The 25,581-nt window shown below is 41.3% G+C and overlaps 1 protein-coding gene across 2 annotated transcripts in view; it reads right to left on the bottom strand.

The window, feature by feature from the left end:
- The window catches only part of LOC126562638 (zwei Ig domain protein zig-8), a 165,644-nt gene that overhangs the window by 126,225 nt on the left and 13,838 nt on the right, over positions 1–25,581 (bottom strand). For both annotated transcript variants that reach the window (XM_050219194.1, XM_050219195.1), the window contains exon 2: positions 2,928–3,055. In XM_050219194.1, coding sequence (XP_050075151.1) covers positions 2,928–3,055 — 128 coding nt within the window. The remainder of the gene's footprint in view (positions 1–2,927; positions 3,056–25,581) is intronic.

The following is a 25,581-nucleotide window of genomic DNA, read 5'->3' as shown; positions in this document are numbered from 1 at the left end:
ACGACAGTATGGTTTTGAATCTTAAAAAAAAAACACACACACAAACACACACTCACCAAAAAGAAGGTAAGAAAAAAATGGCTCTGGATGACTGAAAAGATATTAATAGTGTTTTTGCGTAGGGTGAGCAATTTCAACCTCACTGCCAGTGCGAAGGCGATACCTTCGGCAAACGCACACCCCCATTGGCATGCCGAAATCCGGCACCGACCGGCCTATCATCATCCTGCTTCCGGTTCATCTCGATCCCTGGGCCACCGAAAGATTGTCACTCAAGCTTCAGGCCCTGACACCATTAGCCCGGCGGGATGATTGCAGACAAGCGATGGGTTGTTTTTATGCTTCCCCTGGTTTTGTCCTTTTCTCATGCGCCATCCCGTCCGTCCAACAATGCCGGCTGGATCTGTATCAGCTTTCTTTTGTCCAGAAGGTGACCATTCCTGCTGTGCTGCTGTCGGAAATGTTAATGACAACGGCGACATCCTGCGCCATACGATACGCTCTCGGCGGACGGTTAATGGGAAATTGTTTGGCCTACCGGTCGATCAGGATTGCATTTGATGTTGGGCGTCTGACGTCTACAGTGCTGTTTCGTGTGATGTTTGGGAATGATCTTCTACAATATTGCATTTCAAACGATGTTTATTTTATTAAGTTGTTGTTTGTTGTTTATTTCGTTGACTAAAAAACCTTTTATAACCTTAAAATTAAAGTCCCTTTTAATGTATCCTATATTGATTTTAAATTAAAAATATAAAAAAACAAAATAAATATTACGAAGAAAGATTTTTTTTACCGATGCCGTAAGTTATATTATAAAACGGAAAACATTGCTCAGAAGTTAATTACGGGAATTGAAGAAAGTAACAATGGAGAAACAAAGTAACAGAAAAACATTTATAAAACATAAAATATAATTGAATCGACAGCAAATAATTTGAATTCTTGAAACACGTATGAAAAGAATAATTTATTATTAACTTATACACATATTTCAAACCAATTCTGAAGACCAATCCTCCAATTTTCAGACCATGCCCTAAAATCAAAACGTAGCAATCAAACAGAGCACAAGTTTTGTGCAAAAATCTAAGTGAAATGAGAACAGAGATTGCTAAATCAGGTAAGATATGAATTCATTAGCCTTGAAGCAACCGCCCAGGCCCACTATACTCGCCCAAAGAAAAACAAGTAACAACAAACTTCCTCGCACCTCGCTCGCGCTGCTTCGCTGCGCTCTTTTCGAACAGGATCTTGTTACCGACCGAAGCGATCCTGAACAAAGAGCAAAGCGATGTGTACCATCGACGAGTGAGCCGGTCGCTGAGCAAATAAAAAGGCATCTTCCTTCACGCTTCAGCTTATGTAAGTCAGTGGGCATCATCATGAAGGGCGTGCTATAGCATCCCGCCCCGTGATCGTGACCAACAGGGCGGCGACATGATGTTAATTAATTTTGCTTATTTGAAATGGTTGTGTGCGTTTATGTGCGTGTGTGTGTGAATATAAGGGAAGCGCACACGCCCCAATCACCCTGGCGGAGATTGCAGTCCAGAGGGCGAATCGTTCTGGGTTGATGATTATCTATTTACGGGTGTGATTCCACCCGACCCGAGCGAACTTTTGAGCCGTACTCGTGCACCACCACCGCACCAATTCCCCTTCTACTCCTTCTACCCCACCAATTTCCTCGTCAAAGCAAACCTCAACACATTTCGCACCTCAAGCGGCACCATCGCGAGTGTCACAGGGTAAAGAAAACTTTTCTTTAAGAAAGCGGATTAGAAGAAGGTGTGCAAGACTAACACCTGGTAATTAGCGCCGGGACTTCCTGCCTCACACCATTGTGTGCTTGTATGTTTGTGTGTGTGTGTGCGTGAAGCGTGTTTTTGTTCACTATCGGTACTCTGTAAAGTGTAAGGAAGCGACTAAACGATGTAACGAGCAGCTGGAACAACAAAACCCACTGATCTGTGAACGGTGGCGAGTAGTCGGGAACGGAACGGGCCCGTTCCGACGAGCAAATTAAGCAAAATGAGGCATCCGGCTGCAGGGATGCGTATTGAACGAGGCGTATAATGATGGGGCTAAACTAGTTCGCAATTTTGATGCGCACTGTTGCATGGCTGTTGTAAAAGTTCTAATTAGAAATGGCTGTAAGCTTTCAGCAAGTATGGACCGCTTTTATGAATCGGTGTCCTGCAGTTGGAGAATGAACAGGAAGCGTTAAAATAAAGCGGAAATCTTGTGTGAGGCGTTTCCGATTAAAAACAATTTAGATTTTTCATTTTTTTATGATTAATTTAAGAGAACAATTTTAACATGAAAGTAACATCGACGAACAACAATTTAAGTTTTAGCACAATCGTACAACAGTGCAGACGCTGGAGCAAATAGCCTGGTGAATACAATTGTTTAAGGTAATTGTGAGGCCGTTTGAATGAGAACGGTACTTGGAAGATGAAGTTCCTTAAATGACAAGGCCTCGTAGTGAGTGAGAATTCTTGGATGATGAGATTTATGCGATTACGACGTTACCTCGTAGACAACACGTCTTCAACTCCGAAGTCTCTTCTAAGAAGCGACTGAGTCGAAGAGATTCTTTAAATGATGTATCCTCTTTGCTGTAAGGTTTCTTGGTTGATGGGAGATTTTCATAACTTGTAAGACAAGTGTAAGAGCGTATTTCGACTCTGCGAAAGCGAGATCTTCTGGCAGAAAAGGTTTGGATTTCGCGAAATCTTCATTGTCGAGTAAGACAACGTGTATTTCTTACTATCATTTATTTGATTGTTAAAAAGCTTGCTTAATTTGGATTGATTTATGGAAAAATAACAGAAAATATTTTAAACATTTCATTTAAAAACAACTGCAAATACAATAATCGTTTCTGAATAGCGTTCAAATGGAATACTTCAAAGCCTTACCTCGCCGTCGTCTATGAGCGTAGAATCACTGCTGTCGAGGTGATTGTCTATCCTACCGCTCGAACTCAGCTGTCCAGACTCTAGCCATAGTTTTTTCCAGTCCGTGTTGGCCAGTATGGATTTGTTGTCTGCAACGATACAAGAATGTAAGAGCCATCGTTAGCCAGCCGTCCGGTCTGTGTACACTAAATGAAACAAATCGCTAATCAGATAAGTTAACTGAAAGTGAAAAATAAAACAAGAATGCTAGACAACGTCAGAAATGACCATTCCAATTGTTCGGTCCGATAGCGGTCTGATAGTGGGCCTTTGGTCTTTTAACGGCATCGACACTAACCTAGCAATAGCACCCTGTTTCAACCGTTCCAGCGTTCGTGAGTAGCAACGATCAACTCTGAACAGGATCCAACCATCCAGCTCAGACGTTTGACGTTGATGGTGTTGGTGGAAATTTATTACCCTACGCTGACCCAAGCTGGTACGTGTTTCAGCCTCACCCGTTTCTCTTCATCCCACAGCAGTATCCACCATTTTAAAGCACAGCCACAAGAAAAGATACTCTCGAGCAGGAAAAGCAACCGCGAAACCTTCGCAGTAACATCTCTATCATCGAAGCGCGTCATTAGAGTGAAGTTGGCCGTTGGCTGGGTATTTTTTACTTGGGCACCTACTCCTACAGTACGCAACCAATAGCAGGAAAATCCCATTCCAGCTCGCCAGGAACGAAGTTTGACTAGGCGAAAAAAAAAAACATCTTTCCATCGAACCACCCAGGAAAAGTGGTGGATAACTCCGTTACGCAAGGGATGAAAAGTGATTGCAATGCTGGAAGATTGGACTCAGTAAATGTGTAGCCCCCGAGAGCACGTCAAGGTAAACTGGTGGAGAAACTGAAGCAGAGTTCGATAATTAGAATCTCAACCATTAGGCAGTGGAGGTAGGTTAGCGGAAACCGTTAAAGGACGGGATGAAAGGAATTTCAGACATTTTTTTTCGCTAACTGTTCTCCATAGTCTCCGATAAACGGGGCTCCCATTGCTGAATCTTTTTCCTCCTTTACGTCAGCAAACTTGCCTCGGGATTGATGAAAAGGATGGTTTTTTTATGATTATACTTTTCTACCGCAAACCATTACTGACTATTATTTCTCACTTCTTTCTAGGACAAAAGTTTCAAAAACGTACGTGATAGCTGTGGGAGAACAATTCAATTATGGGTTCAAAACGGTTTGGTAGAGCTCGCTCGTTGCTTAATGATTGGATGGTAAATGAGAGAAGCAAAGTTGTCGTTCATGGTGTATGTAACGCAAGGATCTACTTGAAATTTAAACAGTTTTCAAGTTATAGTTTAGAGATGTTACATGTTTTCGAATCGATATTGATTTATATGACACAAACTTACCAATCCACAGGGCAAACCAATTGCCTGTTTTAAACAGAGCGTTTACAAAATTGAAGTTTACTGCCCATGTCATGTGAGACGTAAGAATAAGGATTAGAAATTTGAAGTTGAGAAAGTTAACAAATACTGAATATTGACACAAAAATACAGTAGATGAATATAAGTTTCTTGACAATTCGAATTAGCTTTCATCGACATCGACATCATCGAATACTGACTGTTCCCAAACGTTATTAAAGACTAAATGTAATAGCAATCTTAAGACTACCATAAACTGTTTGCTACAAAGAACGATTTAAGGATGTACAATCCATGTTAGAATCGCCGAATCAGTTCATCAGGTAAAGCAGGAACTGGTTCACCTTAAGTACGAACAATTGCAATAAACTGGATTTATTACAGACGAGCTATACGAGCTTTCAAAATAGTTTTTGAAGTATATTTTTAACAGTGTTCATCTCTGCCTGCCGTTCGGTGCATGAGTCTTCCGTTGGGCTTTTCCGATCTTTGAACATGTGTCTTTACAGACACATCAAAGCCACCATATTATGCTGATTTAGACGTATGAGGTCACTTCCATAATGAAGTGGAATTAATTTACTTATTCGATAAATTAATTAATTTACTTACTTAATTGTTTGTTGGTATTTCAATGGTATCAGAGACTGGTGTTTTTGTTTCATAATCAGCTGGCTGAACATTCAAATATAGGTAATTACGTTACGAATTTTTCCCAGCATGTAATTTTTACTGTTTGGCATCTTCATTCACCTTTCGGCTACCGATACAGACGTTGTGTTTTCGTCATTTTGTATTTGTCATTTATAAATTTCAAGATGGCTAATTAGCACGTAAGTTCAATTTTACATGAAGGTTTTGATGGGTGATTAATTATTTTACCATCGTTCCCCTAACATACATGGCTATCAAAAGTAATTGTGAGCTCCTCTAGCGAAATTAATCAACCCAAAGATTTAACACTATTCGGCAATTATTTGAACAGAAGTCTGATTAACAGCTTTGCACCACATCCACACCTGGTTCGGAAAGTGCAATTGATTTGTGTTGCATTTCACACGAATAGTTGCAATCTAATGCTTCCGTGTAGTTTTAAATTACATCGGTTCGAATTCCGACACGAACCATTTTACATTCACCCTCGATTACATACCAACCAACGGCGAAAGCGTAAAGTGTCCGTTAATCGATCGAGTTTTGGTATGGCACTTGAAGCTACTGTGCAACGATACCGTGCCCTAGCGTACGGATCCAACCGGGTTTCGTTGGAATTCAGTGCAAAAGTGCACGGAAATGCCTCCAATTAGTTGCTTATATGTGAAGCTCTATTTGCACATCGTATTAGTATAGAATCCGTTCGGAAATCGAACGTTGTCCCTCCTGTTGAGGGACTGGATAGCAAGAGGGAACGTACGTTGGTAAAGAGGGATGTATGATAAACCCGTTGGTGGTGTATGCAAACTAGGTGCACTTCAACGCTTTTGCTACCGATATGTGCGTGTATTTGTGAGCATGTATGTGTATATGAGTGTGTGTGCAAAGCGTGAAGAGAAGAAACACCATTTAGTCCAATTTAGTGTACCGTTGAATTTGTCGAGTTGATTTAGAATCAATAATCGAGGTTCAATGAATCAGTTGCGTATCGTTGAATGTTAAATGAGAGTGGTATTTTCCAGTTTCACTTAGTGTGTGTGCGTGTGTGAAAGTTAGTATGGATCGTTCTTTTTCTAACTCTGACCTTCCGGGGCAGTAATGTAAGAGAGAGAGCGCGACAGGGAGTGGGCAAACATTTCATTAAAATGCAACGAAATGCATAGAATTGCATGTTTAATTGCATCCCTGATGGCGGTGTTGCGCGATCGTACTGCTTCTAGCACCTTTAAGCCGACACTCTTCTTTAAGGATAAATTGAACAAATTCACTCGAATTCATTCGGTTCCAACGCAATCCTCTGCCCTATCGACACCGGCTGGGGTGCACATTCGATCATTCGCCCAAGTTGGATTGTGCCACTTGATTGAGATGAAAGTGGAGCTGGGAAATTTTCGAAATCGATATCCATTAGCGAAATATTCGCCCACTTCGAATGCCGGGGATGAAGTGTAAAGCAATATGCCCTACCGGTCATGATGCCGGTTTTGCTTGATGAGCTTCCGTTAATACGGTGGGTTAATGAAGGGCCGCGTGGATAGCGATGGGACGGGCGCAAAAGTTTGGTAAGCAAAAGTTGAACGTCTGACTGGGGCAGGGCTGATGATGGAAAAGCAATATCAGTTGGCGTGGAATGTGTCGATTAGCGACGAGTAGCAAATGGATCAATTTTGCCAAAGCTGGAGTTGAAGAGTTTTGGTAAAGAATTTAAGAATTCAAAACGATTTCATGGGAATTGGTCCTTAGGAAGAAAAGTAGTTTGAAAGGTATCAAATTAGGGTATATTGCTAGGAGCTACCCTTTATTGTGCGAGATCTCTGAGGTCAAGAGATGTCTATGGGCGGTAGGAGAGCTGACAGCGGCACCGGCCTCCACGCAGCGGGAGTCCGGTAGTCCAAATATTTCGCCCCTGCGGGGTGACTCTAGAATGATGGTTGTGTAAAAATTGTATTGTGAATACTTTATTACGGCTCGGGTTCACATTTCAAGCAATTCTTGTGGTGATATTGTTTGCAAATCATACGTCATTTCTTTTCTCTTTTTCTGCCTTATTCCAAACATGCTCGGTCACAAGTTCTAGTTTTGAAAAACAAACATTCTTTTTGCCTAAAAAAGTAATTTTTCATAATTAAAGTCTAGCCATGGAAAATGCATAGTTCGATGTATCCAGGAAAATCACACTGTATCGTTGCATTCAATTGATCTTATGTCCTTTCTATTGCAAGAGTTCCTGATCTGATCTCTCCCAGTCCATGTTCTCAAGACGTTTCCTAATGTTGAGCATTGCACGTTCTTTTGATTTTTTTCTCTTCACAAAAATAAATTTTGATACACCAAGATATTAATTGAGAATAACTGAGAATTAAAGAATTTCTACTTGAAATCTTGATGCATTCTCGGGGCTGCCCGGTGATATAGGCGACAGCGGCGCCGGTCTTCAAATGGCAGGACCGGGGTTCAAATCCCATCCAGACCGTCCCCCCGTAGTGAGAACTGACTTACCTCACTACGTGGTATTCGTAAGTCAATAAGGTCAGGCCGTTCTTACGAAAAAAAACTTGATGCATTCTTAAGTTACTTGAAAGAATATCCCCTAATAGTACAACAGAAGTTTATGTTGCTGGTTTTCGTACAAAAGTCTTGTGTATTTATTTGTTTATTTTTAATGCGACGGCACCTCACACCCTCATGTGAGGGCACCTTAGTCCGGGGTGTGTGTGGGCGTTTCCATGCTCGTAGTCCTGATGGCAGCTTGGGTATTGATCGTTTTCCATTTCGAAGGTTCCTTTATTGTGTCCGATCATGAAGTCTCGTTCGTGTCCTTCTTCTTCCCGTCGCTTGTTTGTCGATCCATAGCATTAGCCTATGCAACTTTTCCATACGCTACCCAACCCTTCACGCATCGTACTCATTCATACATTCATTCATTCATCCATTCATCCATCACCATTCATACAAGCGAGGTACAACATGTATAAGACAGACAAACAGTGGGAGTAGAGGGGGAAGAGGATCATACTAATAATCCGTTAGCACGGCAGAAGAGAAAGATTACTCTCAGGTAGACCTCGTCGCAGTCTCCCAGCAGGTCCCGAATTTCAATATTTGGCAACTTTCCAATGCCCTGGACTGCGTCTAACAAGGCGGGTCGAGCAGCCTCGTATTTCACACAAGACCATAGAAGATGATCTATGTCGTGGTATCCGAGGCCGCAGCCACATACTTTGGAGTCGACCTGTCCTATGCGTTGGAGATGCGCGCCCAAAGCGAAATTATTAGACCTAAGCCTAGACATCATTCGAATGAACGCACGATCACCTGAGATGCCGTGGAACCAAGGCTTGAAAGACATTTGGGGAGTGATCGAATATGGAAACCTCCCGAGCTCATCGGTGTCCCACAAACTCTGCCACCGAGCCATGCAGAGAGACTGTGGGGCACGCATGTACTCGTGAGGTAAGATAAGGCCTGTCGAAAAAGGACCCTTCCGAAGCACCCTTTTTGGCCAATTGGTCTGTCTTTTCATTGCCAAAGATACCGCAATGTGCAGACAGCCAAACAGGAAATATCCGGAATGATTTCTCAAACAATGAGCTTAAGACCTTTACTATTTCCTTTACGAAGCAGTCCGGGCTCTTAATAACCTTCACAGATTTTAATGCTTCGACAGCGCTTAAACTGTCGGAGAATATAAAATATTCGTCTGGAGGACAAGAACTTATAATCAACAAGGTGTAAAAGATTGTGGCGAGCTCCGCTACATATATCGAGCATGGCTGGCCTAGTTGGAAATATGGTTGAAGCATAGTTGAAAGAGAAAATTTAAAACTTATCGACCCAATAATTTGATGGGTGTTTACCAACTTTTTGGAGTAGCGAAATTGTGTCCAAATCACAAAACAAAACAATTTTTTTATTAAATATTACGTTAGAACTTTACACTAATGCATGCCACATGAAAGCAACATAACATACAAAACAATTTCAAATAAAGCACTAAACTTAACGCTGGATAAATAACGTGTATCGAGAAAAAAGCCAAATCGATCCACTGCACATGACACGTAAATTAAGCAAAGTTACGTAACCAATCGCACGGAATAAGACGATTGACTTTTGCCGATGGAAAGTTTGCTAAAGCTCATTTTCTTCGCTTGAAAGCCGATCCGTCTCACAGCATAACGCATGTGGACGCATTAAATGGGCCCAACTTTCCCAGTCCCATTTTGCTTTCCCTGTCAGCTGACTCACACAAACACTCACCCACACAGAGATACAAATTTACAACCTCAACGATAATGAACTGCTAACATTTCCTGCCGATCGAATCATAAATCTTACCGCAAATGTCCCTCGTTTCACTGTCCGTCCGACCGTAGGCAAAGTGCTTTAAGTTTTACCCGTAGGCGACTGCGAATCGGTTCAAAACAATTTTCCCAACTTTTGGGCTTTTGTTTACGCAAACCGGGAACCACGAAGGAATGGCGGCTGCCTACACGAGCCAACTGACCCTAATGTTTATTCTTTCGCAATACATTTATGTGTATAAATAGCGAAGAGCGAATTTTTGTGACCCAACGGCCACCCTGGTCGCTACGGTCCGTCGGCGAAAAACGGTAATTGCTTGGGCGAAAACTTTCTTTTCCGTGTGCTAGGCGGGTAGGGATGGATGGTATAGAGATGTGAAGGAGGGAGGAGGGGGAAGGGGGAGGGGTTAAAAGTTTGACGCAAATGAAACGCAACAGCAACAAAATCGGTTGTTTCATTTTATTTTACTTTTGTCTCCCTTTTTTCGGTATAATGTCAACACGACGGATGATGTAAAGTTTGCGAGAATGATCGAACCCAACCGAAAAGGTAAAACACAATTATTGATCGTTCGATCTTGACGGTTAATGGATGTTTCGAGTGTTAAGACGAACGGAAACTTCCGTCCAATGAAAAGCCCACCTTTTTGGAAGCTTTCGAAGCCCAACTCTCGAACCAGCAAAGTACGAATCCATCATGTACGAGATGAAAACGTAAGAAATAACACCATTTGCTCGTACAGAAACACATCTGGAGGAGTTTTTCACTGTGGATTTTTATTCTCCTTTCTCCGTTTGTGTCAACATGCCGTGTGCGCTTGGCAAAAAGGGAAAAGTTGGAAATCCAATTCCCAACGCAACGATTCGTTTCTTTGTGCGGCTTGTACCTTGTCAAACTCCGCGTATATCACAGTCCTATGACCACCAGTACGCTACTGCTCGTCAAAGTCTTCCGCTTCTGCTCGAACAGATCATGTGCTGTAACATGATCGGGTGGTTTTAGAGGAAGTTTATTTTATTTTATTTCATGTTTTTCTTTTACGTGTTTTTGGTCATTCGCCATCCATCCATTGCTCTTCCCCAAGCACCTCCGCACAGCACGTACAAAGTAAGCAAATCAAAGCATGGCATGGTGGATGTGAATGTATGAGCAAGTATCGGTAACACGTCTGCTTTGGAAAACGTTCGGATACTGTCCTTCGCTTCCCATTCCTTGGCAAACTACATTTGTTCAACGCTCCCTGGTGGGTAGAGCAGTAGTCGTGTGGTCGTGGAAAACTTTCCTTCTAGCACTCTTTGCACTTTTTTTCAATTTATTTGTTTATTTTTATCAACATCCCGGCAATCAGTATCATGTGCCAGCGCGGTGATGCGGACCCAAACCAGTAAGACACACTTGAATGGAAACTGAGCTCTATTCATTGGGGAGTGTGCTGAATTCCGGCGGACGCTGGTGCTCGTATTGTTAAGAAACGCGTAATGTACTGTACGGGAAGAGGGAAAAGCATATTCTCCACGGCACATCTTCGGATGCTCGCTGGTCATGCCTTTTGTCCCAGGTCGAGCTTTTTATAATAACGTTAGACGAGAAAGATGATACACTGTGTACACACCGGGAGCTCATCGGGACCATTGGGACGTCTTTATCTTTCATCAGCAAATGTTTTGCTGCATGAGACAGTGCGTTGCCGGGGCCGCGATATTGGTGATGCGTAAGGTGATATGTTTCCCAATTCCACTTGTGGCGCCAACCTCAAACAAAGCAACAAGAAAAAGTGCGCCAATTCTGCGATGATGAATCACTGCTATTTCGTGTGTGGGAGTTTTGGGCCTAGTTTAGCACAGTACCAAAGGGACAAGGTACGTTCGTGCTCTAAATAAACGCCGAATGGTGCCACTAATCTGCCCGGGGGCGATGAATGCGTCACCCACTTGAATGAATCGTAAAGCATCGTAAGGGAAACGGTCACCAACGGTCCAACTGTACTGGTAAAATGTGAATTATATCTCGTTTCAGTGCATTTCATCAGGTTTGATGGACGGAAAAGACAAATAAACAGCAGCCTAAAGCCCTCGGTAAACGGGATCAAATAATCACTCTTCAAACGTGACAAAATGCAATCGTGGAAACAAAACAATACAACGCCCACGGAGGTCAACTGATTCGATGCCTTGTTAACGGAAAGCTGGATGTTTTTGAAACACCCTTTTCTTGGAAGGTCACTGCCATAGGTTGCGAAGAAATTATGGGTTTGACCGTTGGAAGCTATGAAACATTGGGATGGAAAATTGACAGTGAATACCGGTTATCGGATAAGGATCGGTTCCAGGAAGGAGCTGTTGGCCTAGTCTGCCGTGCCACCAAGCTGAACATATTCAATGAAGTCGTTTGCGTTTGTGTTTTGTGTTGATCTGTTATAATTCAGCACTAACTAGCGAGTGGAATAGATTCCATATTCAAGAACATTGTACAATCAATCATGGTTTGTAAGGAGCTCTAAAGTTTGAGATCAAAACATTTATAATTCATATGAATTGCGAAGGAATGGTAACTGATTTATGTAAATGTCTAATTATCACCAATTATCAGATGCTATGTACCAATCTAATGTCGTTATTGTGTGTTCCTGACTAGAATTCTTATGTTCCTGGAACTCATCATTTGGAGTAGTCGTTACAATAAATAAGAAAAGGTCGACTGTAATCTTTATCCCAGCAACTAATAGATAATTGATAAACCAGAACTTTCCCAAAGAAAGTAAAGGATGAACTCCAAGAAACATTGACAAAACAAATGGTAGTTACAGATAAATAGATAAGAGCAGAAGACTTAGATTACTCATCGATTTTTACATAGATGAGGATTTCCCCACGTAAAGATTCGATGCTGTTGTTCAAGTTCTTGGGTGTGTCCTGCTCGTTCAGATATTTGAAACACATTATGTCTTGCCACGGATATGTGAAAATCTTCTGGAAATAGTAGTATTATTGGAAAATGCTAATATTCATCTGTTCATCATGGGTTTTATTATCTTTTTGTGACTTAAGTGGTTCTCATATGATATTTAGGCTTAAAAACCGCTTTAAACTTTAGCAAGAGATCATTGTTTCTTTGTTTTCAACAGCAATGTGCGTTGAAGCACTTCGTTGTCGAAGATGCATAACATTCCAAAGGATCATGAAGAGTAGGAGAGCATTTTGTGCAAAGGATATTGTCTTGAATAGTACCCAGTCTATCCGTTGAAAGATATCTAACTAATAGACTCGTGCTTTATTATAGACTCGAGCTTTTATTTGCTAATTTTTGTCGGTGGAGCCTCTTCATCCAAGATGACGTTCGAATGTCGCCTTAATTGTTGGATGATTTTTAAGGAGACCGTAACTCCGTTTTTGTTTCATATGCAGTGCCATATGGGCTATTCATGTGGCTCATGGCTGCCTAGCTGCATGTACAAAATACACCAAAAAGAAAACCGTTCAGTAAGACAAATTGTTTGACTAACTTTGTAAGAAAAAAGTCGTTTGATGGGAAAAATACAACCACCTCTAGCTTCACGAATACTTGATTAAAAAGGTTTATGAAACGGTTTACATTTTCCAGGAGATTCTAGTTGTTTTCTGGAAGTTCTACCTCTGGATTCAAACGCTTTAACAACAATGTTCCTGTAGTTCTTTACATAAAACTTTTTTTCTTGAAGAAAACTTTTTGATTGCTTCAAGGAAGTGGTCTTAGAATAATTCGTTGTATCAGTAAGGATGAAGATTAAATTAAGAATGAAACTTCAGAATAGGAAAAGAGTCTTGTATTTTCACTTGAAATAAACGTCTTCTGAACCAAACTATGTACAGTTTTAAGCACTGGTTTTGTATGCAAACCGACATTGGTTTATTATGCTGCACGAGTTTAAAGTTTGATGTTAGAAAATATTGATAAGACGACTTTAAGGCTTCAGTCAGTCAACTTAAGCTAAGGTTTCGTGCTTAAGCTTTTGTCACCTAATTATTCTTCGATATTTGCTAGAAAGAACGCATGGATGAATGTCTTGGACACGCTTTATAATCAGATAAAATTGATATATTATTAGACCCATTTCTTTTATAAAGTGCTTGATAGTGACAAATTCTTCTGAGGCTAAGAAATGCAACAAATGTTGTTCGAGAAGGTTTTGCATTTTTTTTTTTGATAAGGTGGGGAGAAGAATGAAACCAAGCAAATGCACTTAAATTAATCTTATTGATTTGCTTCGAAACAATAGAATCGGCACATTATAACAAACATCAATCAACATTGTAGACAACTGCAGCTAGCTTATCTCTTGCACGTTAACATCTTACCTCCTTTCAATCTTTCAGCTTTCCCCACTGGCACAAAGAAGCGATAGTTTGTGGTGTATACAAAGGCATAGAAAAGTTGCGCATAACAGCATAAAAGCATGCCTACGGCCATTCAGTTGCACAGACAGGAAGAAAATCAAAACCCAACAACCTTATCCTATTATTGCCTTCAATTAATAATCGATTTCTTCCGGTTTCCATCCGCTGCAGGTACATGGGTTTGCAGAAAGCTCCAAGCAACAACAACCTTGCCGACGAATCACTGTTACCGGGTATTTCCGATTCAAACCGATCGAATCGGTTATCGGGGGTGGGAGCACAATAGCAACCACTACTGGCACACAGTCCTGATCCGGTGCCTGATGTCTGATTTGCTTCCATTCCCTATTTCTTCTACCGTTGGACGTTGGGAATGGTGGTACCGACTGCCACATGCCTTGGTTGGTAGTGTTTCTGTGGCCATCCGGTAACAGCCGTAGAAAATGGAATTTTCCAGGCTCGACAAAATAAAACACAACCGAATGTCACCGCTATCGTTTGTCGTGACATGTCGGCCTGTCAAGCCAGTCCAGGGATGGCGGGGGGCACTTTAGGCTTGCAAGAATCTATGAGTGGAATTTTTGCCTTTTTTTGTTGTTACGTTGCCTCCCTTTTGCCTTGTATGCTGTATGCTGTAGGTCGCATTTGGGTCGTAGCCCAAAACAGAAAGTACAGTGCGCATGTATGTGCGTTCGAATTTCGAAGAAAACGAAATTAAACGAAAGTGCTGCCATGAAAACGTTCACCACACGTCCAATATAGCAGCCGAACCCAATGGCAGTCGAGAGTGGGACAGAAATATTGCACGGCAACGGGTGTGTATTTGTGTGCGGTGGAAGTGATCGGAGCGGTCGGGAAATAAAATAAAAATAAAACTTTATGGTAACGGATTCGGTACGCGATGGCATCGTCTTCTTGCGATTGTTGCGAAAGACCAAATCACGCGATGGTGCACGATAAAGGATTTCGATTATTGCTGCGTGGGAAACACATACACCCCGTAAGCCTTAAGCAAAACTGAAAAGGAGAAACCTTTAGCAGCGCGACGCCTTTATCGGTTCTTTACATGCCGATTGTTTTGTGGCTCCAAAAATGCTCCAAAATGTCGTACGCAAAGCCTTAATTTCTTTTCCATATAGCTGTGCACGAATTGATTGTTGGAAAGATAGCACCAACAGCTAAAGTCTCGTTTTTGTGGAGGGAAAAAAGAGTAGTAAAACAATGAATGAAGCTTTTTTTTTGAGAAATATTATTTTTAGAGTGCCATTTAAAAGCTTCCGACACTAAATTCAAGCACCTAGAGTGCGTCGTTTTGTCGCACCGTATTCCTATTATCGTACGCTTAATGATGAGGATCGATAATCGGCCTCGGTTCTGGAGCAAGTGCGTGAGAAGCTTTAGTCTTTACATTGGAAAGCCTCAAGAGATAGACTCGGGGTGCCACTGAACGAAAATCGAAAAACTTTCGACCCAGCTCCATCGGGTGATGGTTTTAATGAAAATTAAGTTTATTAGTGTACAGAAAATGGTTCAAGATTCGTTGAATCAGGCTACCCATAAAAGGAAGATAGAAGGAAACGGAAGCACAAGGAGTTGATGGTCATCAGAAAGAATGTGGAGAAGCAGTAGCAGCAGCAGCGCGAACGGGGTTCAGCAATATTTAGTGATATGTCCGGGATTAGTCTTATTATGTGCTGCTTTTGGCAGGATTTTCCACACAGAAGGCTGCTTTAAGCTGTCATTTTCCCGAGGATCGGATTAGACGCTCCAAAACGGGAACAGGAACATCTTTCGCTCTTTTTCCTATGCTTCGGGGTAAGATTGTCACAAGTTGTCAAGCTAACGAGGGCGAGCTTAGTGTGACATATCATTTCGTTTCGCTTTATTTCATTGAAATAGTGCTGAAGCATGTGTCCAAATTGCGAGTTGCTAGGAAAAAGTTTCTGATGTGCTTTAACAAGGTCTCATCCGGTCTTGTCTGATGAAATGTTGTGAAACCGTGAACTTTTTCTTCGCCGGCAATGATTGGCGTTATGACTAAAATTTTCGTTTCGGTTTCAGAAGAAATTTTCCTATTTTAAAACATTTTATATTTTTCGAATAAGACAAGAAAAATCGTTCGCCACCAGCGTACGAAAGACTTCTGATTTAACAGCCCGTTCGAAGGGCGTTGCAAAATTTGATAATTTCTGCTCTGAACCCTGTGTAACGTGTTGTAATGTCTGTTCTAAAGCCCAAACGAAGTTGAGCTTCAAAGCGAAAACATCAAATAACATAAATCAGATCTGCTCGGGAAGTCAGCGTGTGCTTACTTTAGCCGGGCGTGGGAAGCTTTGAAAGCAACATGCTATTTTAGGAACACTATTAGGGCATGTAATTTTGGAAAACGAAAAGAGCAAATAATGTGTTTCGAATGGGCTAAATTATACAGCGATTAACGAAATAGGACCGAGCATTATTATTTTTTAAACTTTTCTCATCACACGAGGAATCGTGTGAGCAGGCAATAGACATAGCAGATTGGAATTGAGGATTGAATTGCTTGGATCTTCCAAAGAACTGTCTTAGCTATAAAACTATGTCCTTTTAATTTTAACAGTTAAAAGATTAAATCATATTTGTTTCAAAACAGCACTAAGAATGTTAAAATCGATGCTGCTTTAGCCTTTGATTTGATCATGCAATAACGAGCTTATACTGTTCATAATGAAACATGATTTGTTTTGACATTTCTTCTGATGTCATTAGATACAGACGTTTGAAAATAGCTCGTATGAATATTCTTTAGAATGTGTACCATAGTTCTAAGAACTCTTTGCAACTCTAAATGATGAATATCGTATTTCATGGGAATTCATATGATCTGCGACCACAGAGCCACAATCTTGATCACAATGCAACCAATTAACTATAACTGCATAGCTCACCACCACATCGAATCAAGCATTAAATCACATGCATGCGTCAACTCATGGAACTTATGCATTTCCGTGAGGCGTATTATCTGGATCGCACTTTCATGCCCATCGAGACGGTTTCCTTCAAACCACTCGCATGCTTATTGTTGACAACTGATCGTTATTGGCTGCTCTGATGGTGGTGGTTGAAAACATCCATACAATTGCTAATTAACTTCTATCAAACACATCCATTTCAATACCTCACATTGATGCATTGTGTTTGAACGCAAGTGACCCTGTCTTTCATCGCAGAATTAGCATAATCGAACGGAATCGACCATCACCGTCTTTGTTTTACGCGTTGAGCGTATATTTAAATGAGATCACGAATGATTCACCGACGTTCAGGGTTGTCACGTGCTCCGAAAAGTAGCCCTCGACAGCTTTAAGCGGGATAATCTTGAACAAATCGGCGTGGCATTAGGACTTCTGAATGACTGTTTAGTTGTTGTCCAAGGAGTGCTTTAAAAGACGGCGATTGGAATGTGCATGGATGAAATCCGATAAGCACACCGTATGCAAGGATAAGCTGGAATTTGTTTGTTCTTGACCGATTGCTGTTTGGCTGGCATCGGAATGCCGATCGATGTGATTAGGTACAGGTATGCTATTCGTAAATAGAATTAGTGTTCGAAGGCAATGCATTGCGGGCGAAGCAGGAATGTCCTTGATCGAGGACTCTAAATGTGTGTAATGACAGGTGGTGTGTGATTGTTATTTTACACATATGCAAATGTGAATTAAGGTAAAGATTTCAACAATTTTCCAAAATTAAGCAGGTTGCTAGCATACCTCCTACTAAATCTATTGATTGTGACTAACTGGAACAAGATAATAGATTGGATTATTTCCAATGCTCGATTCTGTTTGATGCTTTTGTAAGGTTTCGTAGAATTGTCTTCTTAAACCTTGCTGTACTTGAAGTGTATTATAGGAAGCAGAAAACAATACGCAGTGTTAAATAAAACGATCCATCAAATTCGATATTGAAAATTCCTAGCTCTTGTATGCTTGTAATGACGTAGAGCTTATTTTAGCTTGATATTACAGCCAGATACAATAGGAGTTGCTGCAGTCTATTTCCAAGCAAAACCCAAGAATGTTTCATACAAATGCATACCTAATTTGGTCAATTGCTATCAATTGGTATATTTGAATTCCAACAACGGATTGGTATTTGATGCGTCTTTTCCTATCTTAAATCAATAGAGCCCTTACTTGGGTGGGTTTGTTTTTCCAAAGCAAACATTTGTGGTTAAATCCTATCGGGACGGGATCCCAGCAGACCGGGTTCTTGACCGAGCTGTGGAAGTCTTATTTCTTCGGAAAACCGATAGTCCATGAAAGATCTTTCTGACCCACAAAACACAACTTTCCAACAAGCCACAACAACAAACGCAAACTCTACGCGTTTGTCAGTGAACCTGAAACAACCGGAGTGTGGAAGAGTTGGGTTGAGTTTCGGGCATATTTTTCGTGACCTGTGGTATGCTTTCTCCGGTGAGGGTTTCCTTGTGCAAACAGTAACAGCATCTCACACCCTTGGTCCGTTGACCCGCCCCCAGGGGCAAGCTGTATGGTTCATATCGACCCACTTCATTCACCAGTTCTTGCTGTTAGTTTGATTTTTTCTAGCTCTAAGATAAACTATGGAAGTTTGAGTTTTGTGGGGAACAGTGTCGATGTTTGACCGTCTTACTGCTCATCCGTTCGATGATGAGGGACGCTTGAAAAACCATCCGAAAGGCAGGAGTGAAACAAAGCTGGGATAGGAGTTTTTAGGAGTAAAACGATGAAGTCCAGACAATCCCGATGAAAACTCACTTAAAAATGTTCGCTTTTTGTTTTCTAATCCAAAGCAGCAGGAGGGTCGATATGGTCCATAAAAGCCAAGGAACCTTGGGGAGAAGAATCTTTCGCTTCCCTTAAAAAAACCTCACTGCTCGCCTCCCAGTGTTCTTAACCTCGTTAGCTATAGGGAAAAAGGAAAAAAAAGGTAGATGTGTTGTTCCTAAGTCTTAGAGCTACTGCCACCCGCAGAAAGATTCCTGGACTGTGTGTTGTTGAAAGATAATTTATATGATGAAGGTCTACAGCGCACGATTGGGTTCTAGCAGCGGGAAGCCATGATGTTTGGAAAATCTTTAGTCCGGTTCGGAGAGTAATGGACGGCAGAAAGATGCTAGGGCTGAGGCTAACCGCCTTTTCAGTTTCGATTTCGGTGGTGTGTTCATGGCAGGGCCAGTTCATGGTGACGGACAAACCCGATCATGAACCTTCTTGGGTTTGGGATAAATGTTTGGGATACAACTGGAGCGGTGCAGAATGTCCGATACCTTCGATATTGGCGAGCTGTCAGGTTTAATCAACTGCAGCAGTTTGATGATGAAGGCCATAGCTGTCGATGGTTTACGGGACATGCTGCTAACTTCTTCTTTTGAAAAAGCATGGCATGATTAGCTAGTGAGTCTGTCCATTGAATCCGCAACGGAGAAAGCTAATAACAAACTTGCCAAAATATAAAGGATAAAATGGTTCAAAAACTTTACGATTTCTTGTCCAAAATTTAAGGAATCAAACTCCAAAACTTTCAACAATCTTTAACTTTGATAAGGGAAAATATGTTAAATATGTCGGTCACAGTTCATGCAGCAAAACAGGGGGCTTAAAACAGGAGGACAGAAATTAAATACGGTAAGACCGAATCCCACCTGTCACTGACCAACGGCTTCTTGGTGGGGCATGAGTGCAGCTTCTTTATCATGTGCCACATTCATCGTATTCTTCTGGTTTTGACTACCACCAGGATGACTGCATCTTCAAACAATTCAGCTAACTCGTGGTTCATTTTCCTTCGCCACATGCCTTGGTTGTACACACTTTTAAAAATAGTCCTCAGATGCCCACCAACCTCTAACGGCATAGTTCAAGACTCGCACCTTCAGATGACTACCGAACTATCAGTGAGCGTTTTATTCAGTTATTTATTTACCAGTGTGTCTTTGCCATATTGGATTTATTTTCGTGGTGGTCCGAGGATAAAATCTTAAAAAGGTGGCAGAACACCTTGCGGAGTTCCGCTCTAACTGCTGGCGATCGCTGCCTGCGCCTCCATCGAATTTCATCACGGTCAAAAGGACATGATTTACCTCGCGTCTTGCACTTCGCCAAACACATGTCTGATGACTGTTGTCTGTTGGTTGATGTCGCTGTCATTCGCATATCCAAAGAATAAGAGACATCACATGTTCAAGCTCGCATTACGTGAGCTTTTAAAGTACAAGACTTTCTTTTTATTTTTGATTAACATGTATTTCGATTAACCAAATTGAAAAAGCTGAAAGTGATAAACATGTGGCAGTCTGGACATCTGTATAATTTTGGGAAGGATTTTTTTATTTGGATTCTGCGTCTGCACGTCTTCTCACACTGTTATTTGAAACCTTATTTTATAGACTTTTTAAGCTGCTTTTGGATGATTCATACCATAAGACTGAAAGACACGTTGTTGGTATGCTTTTCATTTAGGTAACTAACTATGTCACTTGTCTTACTTTAAGATAATATACAATTTTCATAAGTAAAATTGTACAAAACCACCTTCAACTCGTTTACTCGGTCGATTCGTTTGGAGAAAACTGAAATAAAAAGTGGAAAACTTTCCCTTACCCACGGGACCATGCACAACCTTGCCAGGTTTGCCATCAAGCCTCTTAAAAACTTGTGCACGTTGTTCACGATGTTCACGTACGTGCGACAACCCACTACACCCTAATCAAATTTGCCGTCAAAAGCCGCGAGAAACAAAAGAATGTTTTTCGCAGTACCTCATGGCACGACACACGAGAGTCAGCGCGCGCCCGGCGTGAGTTCTGGTGCCCTCAGACCATGCGTATACCTACCCCCCACGTACAATTCCGCAAACAAGTGCTGGGCACCATCGCACACAGATGATACTTTATGTCGTGATTAGGGCAAGGTAATGAATAAAATAGAAGCAGATTTGAGCGTCCGGAGCAAACGAGATCGCGCTTGGTTTCCTTTTTTTTACATATCCCCTTGCTGATATTACCCGCATGCCGAGGATGATGATGAAGTACGAAACCAGCTCGGCCCGGATTGTGTCGTGTCGACCCGGGGAATGGATGAAATTCGGCGAAACGCAAAGTGACACTCGTATTTCCTTGTAAGCATCCCAATTTGTTATGTTTGAAGTTGGAGATAAGCTTCACATGATTAAATAACTGCAAAATAACAAACAAGCTGGTCTGCCGAAGGATGTGTGGAAACGAGGGATGTAAAGCGGTGATGTAGAGGTATAGGGCTCGTGATGGTATCGCAGTGTCATGAACATTTTTCCATTTGCTATTTGAACGTGCCGCTATGCTTAGTTTTATTTGACGTTTTCTGACAATTGCAGACCATTAAATAATTCGGTGTGGTATATTTCTTTGATTTTTTTGTAATGTGACACTGATGGTTCAATGCGCGAAATTTCAAGAAAAACTTATAAAAAAATCATTCTTAAGGTTTTTCCCCATTTTTAATATTTGATACTCAAAGCTTTTTTTTATTTCAATAGTATGGCCTGGCCGTATCGGTTATGATTTTAATGATTCGTAGACGAAAAATTGTGCGAAAGAATTAAGAGAATCTTAATTCATCGTAAAGTTTCCGGTAAACCAAAAAATAAATAACTATGTTTGCTTCATGTATTTCATAATAATTTGAAACGTTTAAACAAACTGTTGGGTATTATCCGAAATTATGAACTTTATACTTCGTATTAAACATTGCAGACACTTTCATAAGACAGGTAAACTTAACAATATAAGCTTTGACGAATTTTAATTTCGAATCATTAAAAAACTAGCCATTTTGTGAAAAATTAAGCCGTAAAGTTGAAGTCAGAAACTTACACAATTTCTTGCATATTTGTTAATAATTATTTTCCAATATATTTTCCTTCGTGGAGACCAATAATTATTAATAAATTTATATAGAAAAGTAAGGAATTTTATAGCTTATGGTGTACCATGTACGATCATTTTGTTTGCTAGGATCATAAGTCAATATAGCAGTAGCAACAGAGCGAGCTTTCCCATTCCCCTGTGTACTACATTTCTTCCAGCCTTCCATCCTGATTGTGGGTAAATGGACGTTTCATCCAACAAAAAAAGGAAAAAGCTATCATTACACTACCGAACCACCAAGAACGAAGCATTTTTCCTCATATTTTTATGTTTTTGCCCAAAGCCATCAGTACCACGCTACCGCAACGCCACTCTCTACCGTCGTCATTATGCTTGAACTCTGGCAAGTAAACGGTTTTCTGTCAGGTGCGGTGTCGAAAGCCTTCACGCGTCTTGTTGTACCTTTTTTGGTAGCTTTCTCTCTTTCTCTCTCGCAAAGAAAATTCGTTCATCCCACAACAATTTCCCCTTATGTCGTTTCGATCGAACGAGCATCTCTTAGCTCATCAAATGATGTTCCATTGTGTGGTGGCATAATGTCGTTTTTGGGCACACCAGCACCAGCACACTAGGTCTTTCGTTTTTTTCAAGGGATACAAGAGGTAGAATAAGAAGCCGAGAAAAAAAAACTGCACAGGTGACTATTCAGCTTTTCCGAACGGTCTGGCCCCAACCATGGCCACCACCCTAAAGACCTGATGATATTTTTATCCTCTCCCATTACTCTTCATTCTAATCACCTTTCGATTGGAAAAACACCTTTTATCGTATGTTGCGGGGATGGTTAGATTTTTGCCATTGGTTGCGTGCCGGTTGGATGTGTTCCCACGGAAGGATGGCTATGTTACGGGGGACGAGGGATAACAAGAAGTACCGATCGTTATGATGAATGGCGTCACAAGGGTGGCACATACATGCAAATTTTCCTGCCACGTTTGCAGGAAAAAAGGGGATGATTTTTCCTTTTCGTTGTCGAACAACAACAACTATGTCAAGAAGCGGCGAACGTTCACACTATCGTTCGTCAGTTCTTGTACTTTGGACAGGTGTAACGAACTCAAATTTCATTTCATACATATTTTGTGGTTCAAATGATGGTAAACAAAGTTTGCTAGAAGCGGGGGAAAAAAATCTCGGGAGTTTTTTTTTTGCTACGGCTTTACAGTGAGTACTAATGAGGGAATTCTAAGGAAAGCTTCTTTATGGCAGTGCTTCTTGCAGTCATTCTTGGTACCATGACTTCATGCCCTTACAAATATGGTTCAATACTCTGTTGATATGTTTCTGATTAGACTGAAATATGTGCTTAAATTATATTAAAGGTTTCAATCGGATATTTTGACGAATTTTTTGATTATTTTAGTCTTACTGTCCCCTCTTTATGAGATTTTCATGGGTTCGTTCCAAAAAAAAAAAAAAAATGGCAAATTCTCCTCATGTGGCAATTTTGATCGCAAGTTGTTTTGACCGTTTCTCAAATAATTTTGATTAGTATACCGTTCAGCCAACAATTGATTCAAAGCGCTTTTAAGTCAGAAGCTAAGTCAGAAATTTGCTGCTTTTATCATGACTATGATTGGGGCCACCACAAACCACCGGGCCGTATAGGCGACTGCGGCGTCGGTCTTCAAACGGCAGGACCCGGGGTTCAAATCCCATCCGGACCGTCCTCCCGTAGTGAGGTCTGACTAACCAACTACGTGGTATCGGCAGTCTAGAAAGCCATATCGATGGCCATATAATTCCTATGTGAATTACAATCGGTTGTCACAATTGGCTCTTTTACGCAGTCGTGGTAGGCTTAATCTCTATATTAGCACATTGCCTGTGTTGGGAATCTCCTAAATGTAGCCTCCATTCCCACAACGCGTCCCAACGCGTCTTCGGACAGTAAGCTAACAGCTGGCGTACCTTCAAGCACCTCTACATAAATATCAAGAGCTTGGATGACAGCAGCGCCAAATGTTGGATGACAGAGTTCCCGACACTAAAGCGCCTATGAAGTCATCTGCCTCTGATTGGCGATGGACTTTGAAAGAAAAACCTCTCCATCAACATACTATCATCATTCCAACGATGATAGCCTGTATTTGCTTATCCACAACAAGGTGCCGCACGCACAGAATGAATCGAGCTCCTCAGCCTGGTCAGTCTGCTCCCGGATAGAAACTCTGGAGCATGGAGTTTCTCTGGAATCTGTGCTCTAGGGAGTTTAGTGCTTAGAGCATACTGATGTATGCTATAGAAGCCACTGTCTCAAACCACAGCTTTAACTTTCCATTCCTTATCTTGTTAAGTTGGAATTGATTCTATTATAAAATTAAAACATTAATTGCAGCGATCCTCAAAACAAGTGTATCTTAGCTGTACAGCTATTTCTTAAGTTCCAAACTTTCTGAAATTTCAATCATTACTGCAATCCATGTGTATTGTGTATGAATAAAAAATATACTGATTCGAATGTCACGATATTCGAATGTATAAGATTATTTTAATCTGTTTCTCTCATGCACTTCGTACGCTCCTTGCGCTTATTAAACAAATTATGCTGTAAACACGTGCTTCTATACGAACACGTGGGCATCCTCTTTCCAACGGGATATCACAAAATGAATCCCTAAAAAAATCCTACCTACCAGCCTACCAAACTGAATTCCGTTGCTGTCGGAAAGCTTCGGGCACCAACTCAAGCGCAATAACATTCGCTTTTGCCTATCAATTTTTTCCCTCCAAGAGCCTAGGTGAAACCGTACACCAAACCTCAAGAACGAAGGAAAAACTTTCTTTTTTTGGCGTCTTTTCGCTGCGTTGTTCCTCATTCTTGTCTTTGGCAAACGGCGCAGGTGTAATAAATTGGACCGCAAAGTAGGGAAATAAGTGGAATTTTAATTTAGTTCCTCCTGACGGGCATGGGACGTGAGTGTACTATGGGAAGGTATTCCACCACGGTTTTCCTACTTCACTCTCCACTTATTCCTTGAATCGTGACGAATTTTCTTATTATCATGATACTAAGCTTTTCATTTCCCGCTCTCTGCTTGCTACCCCATTCGGCTCCTGAGTGTGCTTTGGGGCTCCGTTACATGGGTACTGCTGGGCTCGAACCCAATGCAAGAAGGAACCAAAATTTTGATTGATGTCGTGCTTGACATGTTTTTTTTTCGTCTTTCTTTGTTTTGCTTTGTTGCTGACGCATACCCAAAATGCCAGAGCAATTTTTTTCCGCTGCTGTCCTTCCCCAACAAAAGGTGGTCGTTGCTTTGGCCGGAGCGAATCAGTCAAGCTCGGCAACGGAAATCAAGCTCACCGCGCCGTGCAGCGACGCATAGCAAAAGGAATTTTGGAAATTCGTTACCATTTGGGAGCTTTTTTTTCTTGCAACATGCTCTTCCTGTCGTGCCATTTTTAGGGGAGCACACAAGTTTCAACCCACCCGACCAGTTTTCAGGAAAATCTCACAACCATCGCTAGGGACGGTTGTTTGGTCGTAATGAGAATTAACTTGTTTTTCGTTCGAGTGCACGAATGTAATATAATTTCACCAACGTTACGGTATGTTTTTTTTCTCCGAAACGATTTCCAACGAACCGGTTGCACAACAGTTTATGTCTTGCCTGGTGAGATGAACAATCAAGCTGGGCTTTATTTCCCACGCATCATGCACATACACACGCACAATTTGTCTCGGCGCTGGATGACAGTTTTTGCGGTCGTCACCCTCGAAAACGCGCCGATACAAAGCTCAGATGTGTTTGCGGAGGTTAGGAAACATATAAAATAAAAATAACTTCCATCCCGAACCCGATGGAAGGGCGAATCGTCTCATGGTTTATCCATCCTTCTAGAATCGAGACCTCAATTAAGCACAGTGACTGGCATGCGTTGGTTATACTCGTTCGGTGAAGCGGCGTTCCGACACTTTTGGCAGAAAGCTCATGCAAAAATCAACCTTCAATTACCACACCATCTT

Source organism: Anopheles maculipalpis, chromosome 3RL (genome assembly GCF_943734695.1).
Source record: "Anopheles maculipalpis chromosome 3RL, idAnoMacuDA_375_x, whole genome shotgun sequence".
Classification (NCBI taxonomy): Eukaryota; Metazoa; Arthropoda; class Insecta; order Diptera; family Culicidae; genus Anopheles; species Anopheles maculipalpis.
This window is presented reverse-complemented; position numbering and strand designations above follow the sequence as displayed.